At 44.3% G+C, this 13364-nt stretch overlaps 1 protein-coding gene across 2 annotated transcripts in view; it reads right to left on the reverse strand.

Annotated features, from left to right (window-relative positions):
• Positions 1-1436, reverse strand: part of STX12 (syntaxin 12) — a 52750-nt gene extending 51314 nt beyond the window's left edge. For both annotated transcript variants that reach the window (XM_023219489.3, XM_023219490.1), the window contains exon 1: positions 1166-1436. In XM_023219489.3, coding sequence (XP_023075257.1) covers positions 1166-1283 — 118 coding nt within the window. In that variant the 5' untranslated portion in view covers positions 1284-1436. The remainder of the gene's footprint in view (positions 1-1165) is intronic.
• Positions 1437-13364: the final 11928 nt, after the last annotated feature.

Here is a 13364-nt window from a genome sequence, read left to right on the forward strand (position 1 = left end):
CAGGGGTTTGAGACCAGCCTGGCCAACACAGCAAGACTTCATCTCTACAAAAAAGAAAAATTTTTTAAAGTTTAAAAACTAAAGCAAAGTGATGTTATTTAAAATACAGAATTGTAGTTCAGGACTAACTAGTTCTGCCTATTAACAGAGTACACCAAGCTCACAAAACACAATAATAAACAATAAGGATGATGACCACCATTCTTTCCAAGTAAAGCTGCTGCTGATCTCCTGTTTATAAGGCTCCAAGATGATTTTCAAGCCCAAGAAACACCCTGTATTTGACTCATTCAGCTACAGTTTCACTCAGACCCTAATGGGGAGGAGGGAGTTTTAAGACAAGCAATACCATTCTAAATTCCACCAACTCTACCATGCATTACTTGCTCTGTGGTTGTGGCTAAGTCTCTTAGCTTCCCTGTGTACCAGATTTGTTCAAGAGCAGCTAAGTAGGGAAGGAAAACAAAAGCCTCATCTGCCTGAAATCCAAAAATACACCCCGATGCTTTGTTACAAAAGACAAAATAATGTAAGTTGAAATGTTGCTGGTGAATTATCTTTATTAAAACAGAAGTCATCCCACCTCTCAAATACCAGTCATTGTGTCTGATTTCCGAATTCATTACAGGAAGAACTGTGTATGAAGTCACCCAAACACATGTAGTCTCCACTTCCCTTAATTGAAAGTTGCTGATTTCCGAGGAGCCAGGGGCTGAGCAGAATGTAAACCTAAAGGCTAAATCAGTAAACAACCCCATCCAAACTGGCCTAAGAGGAAAGCGAGGTGGGTGGGGAGGAAGGTGGATGACAGGAGAAACTCGGCTGACCACTGTGCCAAGTCAACAAGTCAACGCACTCACAGCTCTCAAGATGACACACACACCCCTTCCCACCCTCGGGCTGTCAAGTCGGCTGTTTTGGTCCCAGCACCGTGGGGGCAGAACTCCAGAGAAGCAGCTCAAGCTTCAGCTGGGGCCGGGGACCCTCGGGCAGCCCGGGCCTGACAGACTGGGGGAGGCAAGCCCACCGCCCCCAGGGTGGACAGCCCGAGACAGCACCAGGTGTGGCCTCGGCCGTAGCCCCAGCCGGGCTCCGCGACCCGGCAGTCTCACCCAGGCCTGTCCCGGGGACAGCTCCCGCCCCCCAGCTCGGTACCCCGGCTCACTGGCTTGGCTGATCCGCTGGATGTTGCCGCTGCACGTCTGGATGATGCTGCTGAAGTCCCGGAGCTGGGGCCCCGAGGGCCCCGGGTTCCGGTACATATCTAAGGGACCGTATGACATGACGAGGAGCTGAAACCTGCTCGCCCTACACCACTCTCCTACCGGAAGCAGCCGCCAGCCGGGACCCGCAGGCTGACGGAGAAACTGGGAAGAGCAAGGGCGGGGAAGGAGCTAAGGCTGCGTGCGCACTAGTCCCGCCCTCACGCAGCGCGCACGCGTCCTCCCCGCCCGGGTTCAAAGTGCGCAAGCGCCGCTGGGACTGGGGCTGGGACTGTAGCTTAGAGACAGGACTCCCGGGGCTTGGGGGTTGCGGGGCGGAGAGATGACGTCACCTAGTTGGGGCTGAAATTGGATGAGCTTGGGCGGAGGTGTTGTTTCTTGTCAGGGCACACTGACAAGAGGCAAGAATTTTCGATTTGCATAAAACTGTACCAGATGATGTCAGCCCTTACATCCTATTCTGTTTTGAGAATTCAGGCCCAAATATGGGAGTATTCAACGTTGAAACTCAGACCAGGAACCAAATTGTAACTCGAAATTCCTCTCCACTTCCATCCACAGGGCTTTGGTAGTATTTGGGGTTTCCAAACCGCTTTCATTTCTCCCTCCACCCCTCTTCTAATCTAAACAGTAAAATAATAATGTTTATTAAGCACATACTATGTGTGAATCCTCACCGCAATTCACTTGTTCATAAGATTTTTCACAGCAAGGGATGAGGCTCTATCTATATTTTTATCATTAGAATAGATAACGGAGAGTGGGTTTTTTAAATATTGAAGTAAAGTAACTCATCAATGTTAGCATTATTATTTTCCCTATTACCGATGAGAAAATTAAGACCAGCGAGGTTAGTTCGCCTTGCTGAAGTTTGACTGCAAAACCCAAACGCTAAACTGACTCTCTCCTCACCTCGCTACTTCTCTAAAATTCATTCTTATCGAAATCTCTCCCAAGTAGCTCGTTCATCTATATCCCAAACCAGGATTTCTTGGAGAACTAGATTCCTAAAATTTAAAAATCATACCCTTAAATAATTTGGAATGCATGACCTCAATTTTCCTACAGAAGACTGCATTTCTGTAAGCGTATGTTAAAAGGAAAGACATAGGATTTTGGTTTGGGAGGAGATCAAGATGGTGAGAAGTGAAGGGGAACTGGCTGCGTTTCCTGTGTTCTACACCCCACCCCACCCCACCCCAGCCTGCTTTGCAGTCTTTGGAAAATGCAAAGACAGAAAGCTGCTTGCCTGGATGAAAGGAGACCCCAAGTGAATGCGCCTGTATATGGCCTTAGGGTTTTTTCTTTATTTTATTTTAATTTTTTTTGAGACAGGGTCTCGCTCTGTCACGCAGGTTGGAGTGCAGTGGCACGATCTCCACTCACTGCAACCTCCTTCTCCTGGGCTCAAGAGATCCTCCCACTTCAGCTTCCGAGTAGTTGGGATTACAGGCGTGAGCCACCACGCCCAGCTAATTTTTATATTTTTTGTAGTGATGGGGTTTGGCCATGTTGTCCAGGATGGTCTCGAACTCCTGGGCTCAAGCGATCCGCCCACCAGCCTTAGGATTTTTTAAGGGTGGCTATCTCTATTTTTCATTGGAGAATTTGAGAGCATTTTTTTCCCTATCTCTAGAAGGAGATGGATGACATCTGGGGGCTCTTGTTTTGGTTATTTTATTTTATTTTTGAAATGGAATCTTGCTGTGTTGCCCAGACTGGAGTCCAATGGCGCAGTCTTGGCTCACTGCAATTTCTGCCTCCTGGGTTCAAGCAATTCTCCTGCCTCAGCCTCCTGAGTAGCTGGGATTACAGGCATGCACCACCACAGCCCGGCTAATTTTTGTATTTTCAGTAGAGATGGGGTTTCACCATGTTGGTCAGGCTGGTCTTGAACTCCTGACCTCAGGTGATCCGCCCGCCTCGGCCTCCCAAAGTGTTGGGATTACAGGCGTGAGCCACCGCACCAGCCTGTTTTGGTTATTATTATACAACCTTACTGTTTCTTAGAATCTGTAGTTTTATGTCAAATCTTATAGCAAGTCATGTAAATTGCACTTTTTAACCTATATGATAGTCCTGATAATTTTTAAATTTACATTTCACACTATTTAAAGTGAAGTTCAGTAAAGGTATTTTTCTTATAGGAATTAAAAATATTGTTTTCTTTCTCCATGTACAATAAAAATCGTTTTAAGGCTGGGTGCAGTGGCTCACTACTGGAATCCCAGCACTTTGGGAGGCTGAGGCAGGCTGATCGTTGCTTGAGCTCGGGAGTTCGAGACCAGCCTGGGCAAAATGGTGAAAGCATGTCACTACCAAAAATGCAAAAATTAGCTGGGCACAGTGGCCTGAGCCTATAGTCCCAGCTACCCGGGAGCCTGAGGCAGGAGTGTAGCTTAAGCCTGGGAGGCGGAGGTTGTAGCGATCATCTCTCATAGCAGTAAATCTGTGCCTTGCAAATACTGGATGTTAAACAAACATTTATTGGATTAACACATGAATAATAAAAATAATAACTTTATCATTTCTTAAATGCCTCTTAGGTGCCAGGCACTATGAACACATTTTGTGTACATTATCAGTAATCTCCAAGATAAAACCCATCTGATAAAGACCACCTGTAGTCAGAAAAAGTTAAGTTTATTAACTTGCTGCTGCAAGGGAAACTGCATGCCAAAGGAATCATGCAGCATGTCACAAAACACAGGAAGACAGTGAGTTGTTCCAGGATTTGGGGGAAAGAAATGTAGATAAATTTTTAAAGAAGCAGTGTTTTGATAGCCCCTAAACACACCAGGCTATGTGTAAAGGGATTATCATCAGGCCCCAGCTAACAAGATCCTGTTTCCTTGGAAACCATGATGCCAAGATAAATGTGGAATGTTGTGTCTGGAAACCCCTTATCTGAAGCTCTGCACCTGCGTTATAAATTGAGTCTGCTCTTCTGCATCAAAGTAACTGATCCTCCAGGTAAGAGTGGTATATTCCATTCTTCTTGATAATTTGAGCAACAAATTTTCTAAAAATCTGTGGCTTTAGAGAAAATGTCTCTTAGCACTACATACTTTTGTTAATTAACGAAAGTAGTCTTCATGGGTTTGCACCCATCAAGGTGATATTAGCTCCTTGGTATGGATAAAGAAACTGGAGATTCTGGGTACTTGCCTAATGTCATACAGCTGTTAAGTGACAGAGCCAGGATTCTCATGCACCTTATGACCCAGCAATTCTACTCCTAACTATATACCCAACTATATGTGTTCCAAAAATCAGGTATAGTCCATAGGAGCATTTTTAGAACCAAGCAGCGTTTTTCTATACTTATTTACTGTTTTTGTTTGTTTGTTTGTTTTGAGACAGGCTGGAGTGCAGTGGCATGATCTCAACTCACTGCAGACTCAATCTCTCTGGTTCAAGCCATCTTCCTACCTCAGGCCTCCAAGTAGCTGGGACTACAGGCACGCACCACCACACCTGGCTAATTTTCGTATTTTTTTTTTGGTAGAGATGTGGTCTTGCCATGTTGCCCAGGCTAGTCTCAAACACCTGGGCTCAAGAGATTCATCCACCTTGGCCTCCCAAAGTGCTGGGATTATAGGAGTAAGCTATGACACCCAGCCCTTACATTTGATTGTTATTGGGTTATAATTGATATACAATCGAATGCACAGATATTAAGTGTTCAGCTCAGTGGATTTTGACACACCCATGTTACTTCCACACCCAAACCAAAAGATAGAACATTTTCATCATCACCCCAGAAAGTTTCCTTGACTTATGCTCCTTTCTAATCCATTTCCCTCATCACTGGAAGTTACTTACTGATTTTTTTTTTTTTTTTTTTTTTTTGAGATGGAGTCTCACTGTGTCACCCAGGCTGGAGTGCAGTGGCACGATCTCGGCTCACTGCAACCTCCACCTCCTGGGTTCAAGCAATTCTCCTGCCTCAGCCTCCCGAGTAGCTGGGAATACAGGCATGCGCCACCATGCCCAGCTAATTTTTTTGTATTTTTAGTAGAGACAGGCTTTCACCGTGGTCAGGCTGGTCTCGAATGATCCACCTGCCTCGGCCTCTCAAATGATCCACCTGCCTCAGCCTCTCAGTGCTGGGATTACAGGCGTGAGCCACTGCACCCGGCCTTTACTTCCTGATTTTTATCACTACAGATTAGCTTTGTCTGCTCTTGGACTTCATATTTTTTATATTCTTTAGTTTTGGCTTTTTTCAATTAAGACAATGTTTTTGAGATTTATCCATGATGTTGCATATATCAGTAGTTTGGTCTTTTTTTACTACTGATTAGTATTTCCTCATATAAATATACTTACAGTTTACTTATCTATTCTCTTATTGATGGATGTTTGCATTGTTTCCAGTTTGGTGTTATTATGAAGTTCATAGCAGTATTTATTTTTACTAGTTCCAAACTGGAAACAACTTGAATATCCATCAACAGAGGTTTGTATAAACAGATATTATAGAGCACAAAAATAAATGGCCTACTGCTGTGTGAACAACATAGGTGACCTCTTCCCAACAATGCATAGCTAAAGAAGCCAGATGCAAATTAGCCAGGCATGGTGGTGCACACCTGTAGTCCTAGCTACCTGAGAGATCAAGGTGGGAGGATCCTTGAGGCCAGGAAGTCAAGGCTGCAGTGAGCTATGATCGCACCACTGCACTCCAGCCTGGGTGACAGAGCGAGACCCTGTCTCTTAAAAAAAAAAAAAAAAAAAAAAGGAGAAGAAGAAGCCAGGCATAAAATGAGTACAATCTGTATCATTTCATCTTTATTAAGTTCAAAACTGGCCAAATTAAATCTATGTTATTAAAAGTCAGAATAGGACTAGGTGCTCTTGTCTGTAATCCCAGCACTTTGGGAGGCCAAAAGGATGGATCACTTGAGCTCAGGAGATCGAGACTATCCCGGACAATATGGTGAAACCCTGTCTCTATAAAAAATACAAAAATTAACTGGGCATGGTGGCACATGCCTGTAGTCCCAGCTACTCGGGAGGCTGAGGTGGGAGGATGGCTTGCACCTGGGAGGTAGAGGTTGCAGTAATCCAGTATCGTAAAGTATCACTATCACTATCAGTATGGTGAGCTTCCTGGAGACTGTTAGGGAGGAGTTAATGGGGAAATTCACTTAGATTGCAAATAATACTGTATTAAAATTAGCGCTCATATATTGCTGGTGGGGATGCAAAATGGTACGGTCACTTTGGAAAATAGTTTTACAGTCTCTTATACAGTTAAGAATAAACTTACCTTACAACCCAGCAATTCAGCAGCTCCACTGCTATATATTTACCCAAGAATAATAAAAACACATTTCTATTAAAAGACCTGTATGCAAATGTTCAAGGCAGCTTTATTCATAATAACCAAAAACTGGAAGCAGCTCAAGTGTCCATCCACTGCTGAAGAGATAAACTGTGGTACATACACACAGTGGAAAACTATTCAGCTATAAAAAGAAACTACTGAGACATGGAATAAATTACTGAGACATGCAAAAACACGGATGAATCTCGAACACATATGCTAAGTGAAAAAAGTCAGACACAAAAGGCCATATCCTATATGATTCCATTTATATGACATTCTCTTTTTTTTTTTTTTTTTTAGACGGGGTCTTGCTCTGTCGCCCGGGCTGGAGTGCAGTGGCTGGATCTTAGCTCACAGCAAGCTCCGCCTCCCGGGTTTACGCCATTCTCCTGCCTCAGCCTCCCGAGTAGCTGGGACTACAGACGCCCACCACCTCGCCCGGCTAGTTTCTTTTTTGTATTTTTTAGTGGAGACAGGGTTTCACCGTGTTAGCCAGGATGGTCTCGATCTCCTGACCTCGTGATCTGCCCGTCTCGGCCTCCCAAAGTGCTGGGATTACAGGCTTGAGCCACCACGCACGGCCCTCTCTTTTTTTTTTTTTTTTTTTTTTTGAGACGGAGTTTCACTCTTGTCACCCAGGCTGGAGTGCAATGGTGCGATCTCGGCTCACTGCAACCTCTGCCACCCAGGCTCAAACGATTCTCCTGCCTCAGCCTCCTGAGTAGCTGAGATTACAGGCATGTGCCACCATGCCTAGCTCATTTTGTATTTTTGGTAGAGACGAGGTTTCACCACGTTGGCCAGGCTGGTCTTGAACTCCTGGCCTCAGGTGATCTGCCCACCTTGGCCTCCCAAAGTGCTGGGATTACGGGTGTGAACCACCACACCTGGCTATATGACATTCTCTAAAAGGCAAAGGTATAGGAATATAAATCAGATTAGTGGTTGCATAAAGGCTGATGTGGAGGGAAGGGCACCAAAGGACACAAGGGAACTTTTGGGGTTGATGAATATGTTCCATATCTTGATTATGGTAGTGATTACACAACTTCATACACTTGTCAAAACTCATTGTGCACTAAGGAGGGTTATTTTAGTGTATGCCAATTTTATATGCACACACACAGACACACACATACTTAAATGGCACTTGAGAAATCAATGCAATAAAGTGGCATATATGAGGTAGGTAATGTGGAGTTGAAAAAGAGGTTATAAAAGTTGTGGGTTGCAATAATGGTCTGATGGCCTAGAAGTGACCTAGGAATAAAGTGACTTTGGAAGCAAAAAAACAAGTAAACATACATGTTCATTCTAATTTATCCCTCTATCACCTTCCTTCTTAAGAAACATAAAATGTTGATTCTGTAGAAGTCATAGGTGATAATAGCTTACAAAATTGAGTGCATACTACGTGCCAAGCACTGTTCGCCCAGGCTGGAGTGCCTAGCAGCTACATGACTTCTACATGTAGCTGGGCATAGTGGCTTGTGCCTGTAGTCCCAGCTTCTCGAGAGGCTGAGGTAGGAAGATTGCTTGAGTCTAAGAGTTCGAGGCTGCAGTAAACTATGATCATGCCACTGCACTCTAGCTTGAGCAACAGAGCGAGATCTGACTCTTTTTGTTTTGTTTTTTTTTTTTTTTAGACCGAGTCTCCCTCTGTCACCAGGCTGGAGTGCAGTGGCGCGATCTGGGCTCACTGCAACTTCTGACTCTCTGGTTCAAGCGATTCTCCTGCCTCAGTTTCCTGAGTAGTTGGGATCACAGGAACGTGCCACCACGCCCAGTTAATATATTTTTTTTGAGATGGAGTCTTGCTCTGCTGCCTAGGCTGGAGGTGCAGTGGCTCGATCTCAGCTCACCGCAAGCTCCGCCTCCTGGGTTCACGCCATTGTCCTGCCTCAGCCTCCTGAGTAGCTGGGACTACAGGCGCCCGCCACCACGCCCAGCTAATTTTTTGTATTTTTTTTAATAGAGATGGGGTTTCACCGTATTAGCCAGGATGGTCTTGATCTCCTGACCTTGTGATCTGCCCGCCTCGACCTCCCAAAGTGCTGGGATTACAGGCGCGAGCCACCGCACCCAGCCGATACCCAGCTAATTTTTGTATATTTAGTAGAGAGGGAGTTTCACCACGTTGACCAGGATGGTCTCAATCTCCTGACGTCATGATCCACTTGCCTCAGCCTCCTAAAGTGCTGGGATTTCAGGTGTGAAACGCCACGCCTGGCTGAGATCTGACTCTGAAAACAAACAAACAAACAAAACACTTCTATATGTATTATTTAATCCTCACAGCAACTCTAAGTTAAGTAGAGACAGGAAGTTTCCACTTCAGGCAGCCTGACATCATAGCACTACATGGTCTCACTTTTCAAATAGGGTTGATAATTTGCTGGAGGGACAGCCTGGCAAGCCCTGGTAGTCGGAGAAGTCATGGATTCCAGTAATAGCTAAGAAGTATGAACTACTTTCCCCCAAAAGGTAATTTTTATTGCTATCTTCAAAATCCAGAGGTTCACACAATCGTTACTCAATCCTGCTGGCCAAAAGTCAATGTGGTAGCTAGCCTCCAAGGTGGACCCTCAATATCATCTTCTGGTATTAATGCACCTGGACAGTCTCTTCCCACATCAAAGTGTCAGTAACTTGACCACTGTAACCAATAGGCTATTGCAGAAATGATGGAGTGTGATCTCTGAAGGTAGGACATGAAGGACATTATAGCTTGCTCTCTCTGATCTGGCTTAGTTCCAAAACCCATTCCCTGTGTGGCAGATTGTATTTTATAAGATGGTCATCACAATAGCCTCCACCTCACATGCTCTTCTACTTTGTTGTCCTCTGTCCTGTGAAACGGCCGTATATGCAAAGTGACCTCCAAATGCCAAGAAGCCAAGAAGACAAAGGAGAAGGCAGACAAATCCAATCTGTCAGTATTGGTTGATTTACTGAGGGAATTTATGGACAAACGCATAGTCTTGGGCAGCCACAAGACAGGTAGATTTCTGTGCTGTTACTCCCCAGACCCAAAGCTTATATGCCATAGTGAATAGGTATACATGTTCTAGGAAGCCAGTTAATTAAAGGCAATCCTCCAGGACAGGCAGAAGTGCCATATGCATCATAATTTGTGCAATTAACATCAAGGCTGACATGTTCTTACACCAGGGACAGTAAATAAAGTAGAAACCAGCTGATTTTTGTATTTTTAGTAGAGATGGGGTTTCGCCATGTTGGCCAGGCTGGTCTAACCAACACTTGACTTGGTGATCTGCCCACGTCGGCTTCCCAAAGTGCTGGGATTACAGGCATGAGCCACTACTCCTGGCCTGTTTATACTATTTTCTTACCCTAAGTGGTTTTAAAGGCTGAGTAAATGAGTCAATTAAGATAATTCACACAATAAAGGTAGTCATAAAAATAGCCTACAAAATAGGTGGGGTGTGGTGGCTCACACCTGTAATCCCAGCACTTTGGGAGGCCGAGGTAGGCAGATCACTTGAGGTCAGGAGTTCGAGACCAGCCTGGCCAACATGATAAAACCCTGTCTCTACTAAAAATACAAAAATTAGCCAGGCTTGGTGGTGGGCACCTGTAATCCCAGCTACTTGGGAGGCTGAGGCTAGAGAATTGCTTGAACCAGGGAGGCGGAGGTTGCAGTGAGTCGAGATTGCACCACTGCACTCCAGCCTGGGTGACAGAGCGAGACTCCATCTCAGAAAAACCAAAAAACAAAAAGCAAAAACAGGCCAGGCACAGTGGCTCATGCCTGAAATCCTAGCACTTTGGGAGGCCAAAGCAGGTGGATCACCTGAGGTTAGGAGTTCAAGACCAGCCTGGCCAACGTGGTATAACCCTGTCTCCACTAAAAATACAAAAATTAGCTGGGCATGGTGGTGCATGCCTATAATCCCAGCTACTTGGGAGGATGAGGCACAATAATCACTTGAACCCAGGAGGCAGACGTTGCAGTGAGCCGAGATCGCACCACTGCACTCCAGCCTGGGTGACAGAGCAAGAGTCTGTCTCAAACAAAAACATAGCCTACAAAATAAAACTATCTTCAACTTATTCTGAGAAAATTAGCTTTGAGTTTATAGAATGACCAGGATGTAACAGTGACAGTGTCTGAAAGGCACTTCTCATTTTAAAACCTACTGGCTCTAGGGTTTCAAAGGGATGCATTCCTCTCCTTGTGAGATGACATTTCAAAAAGCTTTCACTCATACTTCATGAAGATTCATTCTGTATTATGTTTTGAATAGTAAGAATAAAAATCAAGGAACATGGCTGGGCATTGTGGCTCACACCTGGGTAATTCCAGCTCTTTGGGAGGCCAAGGTGGGAGGGTCACTTGAGTCCAGGAGTTCAAGACCAGTCTGGGCAACATACTGAGACCTCATCTCTACAAAAAATAAACAAAATTAGCTAGGAATGGTGGTACACACCTGTAGTCCAAGCTACTTGGGAGGCTGAGGTGGAAGGATCAATTGAGCCTGGGAGGTCAAAGCGGCAGTGAGCCAAGATCACATCACTGCACTCTGGCGTAAGTGAGAGAGAAAGGCTGTCTCAAAGTAATTTTTTTGTGAGACAAAAAAGGTGTATTACCTGAGGTCAGGAGTTCGACACCAGTCTGGCCAACATGGTGAAATCCTGTCTCAACTAAAAATACAAAAAAATTAGCCAAATGTGGTGGTGCATGCCTGTAATGAGGCTGGAGAATCGCTTGATCCCGGGAGGTGGCGGTTGCAGTGAGCCGAGATCATGCCACTGCACTCCAGCCTGGGCAATAGAGCATGACTCCGTCTCAAAAAAATTTTTTTTTTTCTTTTTAAATCAAGGAACAATGGTGGTGTGGTGGTGTCCAATATTCCACTAACTGGAAGCCCCATAAGGACAGTAACTTGTTTTTGTCACTGCTGTAACTGCACTGCCTAGCACAGTGCCTATCACATGAGCACTTAAACTGGGTAAATAGAATCACCAAGAGGCTCAGTGTGGTAGCTCATGCCTGTAATCCCAGCACTTTCGGAGGCTTAGGTGGATGGATGGCTTGAGCCCAGGAGTTGGAGACCAGCCTGGATGGCAAAACCCTATCTTTACAAAAAATACAAAAATTAGCTGGGTATGGTGGTGTGCATCTGTAGTCCCAGCTACTTGTGAGGCTGAGGTGGGAGAATCCCCAGGAAGTCAGGGCTCAGTGATCCACTTGCCACTGCACTCCAGCCTGGATGACTGAGGGAGACTCTTGTCTCAAAACAAAGTCATAGAAGAAAGAAAGAGAATGTGTTTATTCTCTAATGGACAGGAAACTCCCAATTAGCAGTTAGGCTTTTAATTTTTTAAGTCTACAAGCAAGACAAACTTTTCTAGGCTGAAGGGGATAATGGGGTATGTCTATTGGTAAATCAGCAAGAAATAAAAACAAAACCCAACAATTACACTTGAGTCAATATGAACTTTTATTAACACACATTTGTCAAAGTCTGTACAAACCAAAACATTCCTGTTTTAAAATGTCCATTATTACAAACATACAAAGAAACAAAAGGTGTTACCAAAAGTTAGCTACTCAATTTCATGGTAAAACAGTGTCATGATCTTTAAAAATCAAAATTTCAAGACTGAGGTTTCTTCTTTCCCTTTTTGGAACTTATGGAAAGTTAGAAAATGTGTGATTTTACTTTATATTAAATGCCAAGACCTTAAAAAAAGATTTAGTATAAAACTAAATATGTTTTTATATTGTCATACATCATGTAACAGAATTTCAGTCCTCAAAATAAAATTAAAAAAAAAAACACCATGACTGTCATTTCCCCCAAATTTTTCTCCCATAGTCAGTGCAAATGCATCTGAAAAATATTATGACAGTTTATCTTTACCTAAAAGTTTCTCATTCAAAAACTTTACAAAACTATTTAGCACTGCCATTTCCCTTGCTTAGAAGGGAAAATTATATCCCCTAGTAGGGTGATATATAAGCGACATGGTCCACTGTATCCCTTATCAGAAGGCAACCACCATTTCCACATCTCTGTCCAATTATGTGCAGGACTCCATTTATGAGAATGCTATCACAAATTATAGAGCATCTGCTTCCAGGAAACGCCTAGAAGTTAAATTTAGTGCTACAATTTTTTGGTAGACTGAGGTACAAATGTTATCTGCCCTCATTATTATTTCTAACTTTAGTACCCCCTGCATAAATGATTCTAGGATAATTGGTTTTGTTGTTTCACGGCACACATGGCACACCCTAATTCCTTTCACAAACATCACAAAGAGGACCTGAGAGTATGCCTAGAAATGTAAATCTATCCCCTTTCCTGGAAAAGTAAATCCATGTGCCTACAGGGTTAAGAAGGGAAGACAGGCAGGGCACACATAACTCTGGTTGAGGCAAAGTGCTTCTGAGAAGCACCTGTTTTCAATACCTATCCATGAAAAGCAGGGAGTGTATGGGCTCGGGTGGGTGAGGAGTGGGGAGAAGGTATAGTGATACCATTTTTCCCAATCAGACTCAGAGTCCTTACTAGAGCAGCTCATGCTGACCCCCAATATGCTCTGTAGTTCAAATAATATTCCTTTTAGGCCGGGCGCGGTGGCTCACGCCTGTAATCCCAGCACTTTGGGAGGCCGAGACGGGCGGATCACGAGGTCAGGAGATCGAGACCATCCTGGCTAACACGGTGAAACCCCGTCTCTACTAAAAAATACAAAAAACTAGCCGGGCAAGGTGGCGGGCGCCTGTAGTCCCAGCTACTCGGGAGGCTGAGGCAGGAGAATGGCGTGAACCCGGG

This window comes from Piliocolobus tephrosceles, chromosome 1 (genome assembly GCF_002776525.5).
Source record: "Piliocolobus tephrosceles isolate RC106 chromosome 1, ASM277652v3, whole genome shotgun sequence".
In the NCBI taxonomy this organism is placed as follows: domain Eukaryota; kingdom Metazoa; phylum Chordata; class Mammalia; order Primates; family Cercopithecidae; genus Piliocolobus; species Piliocolobus tephrosceles.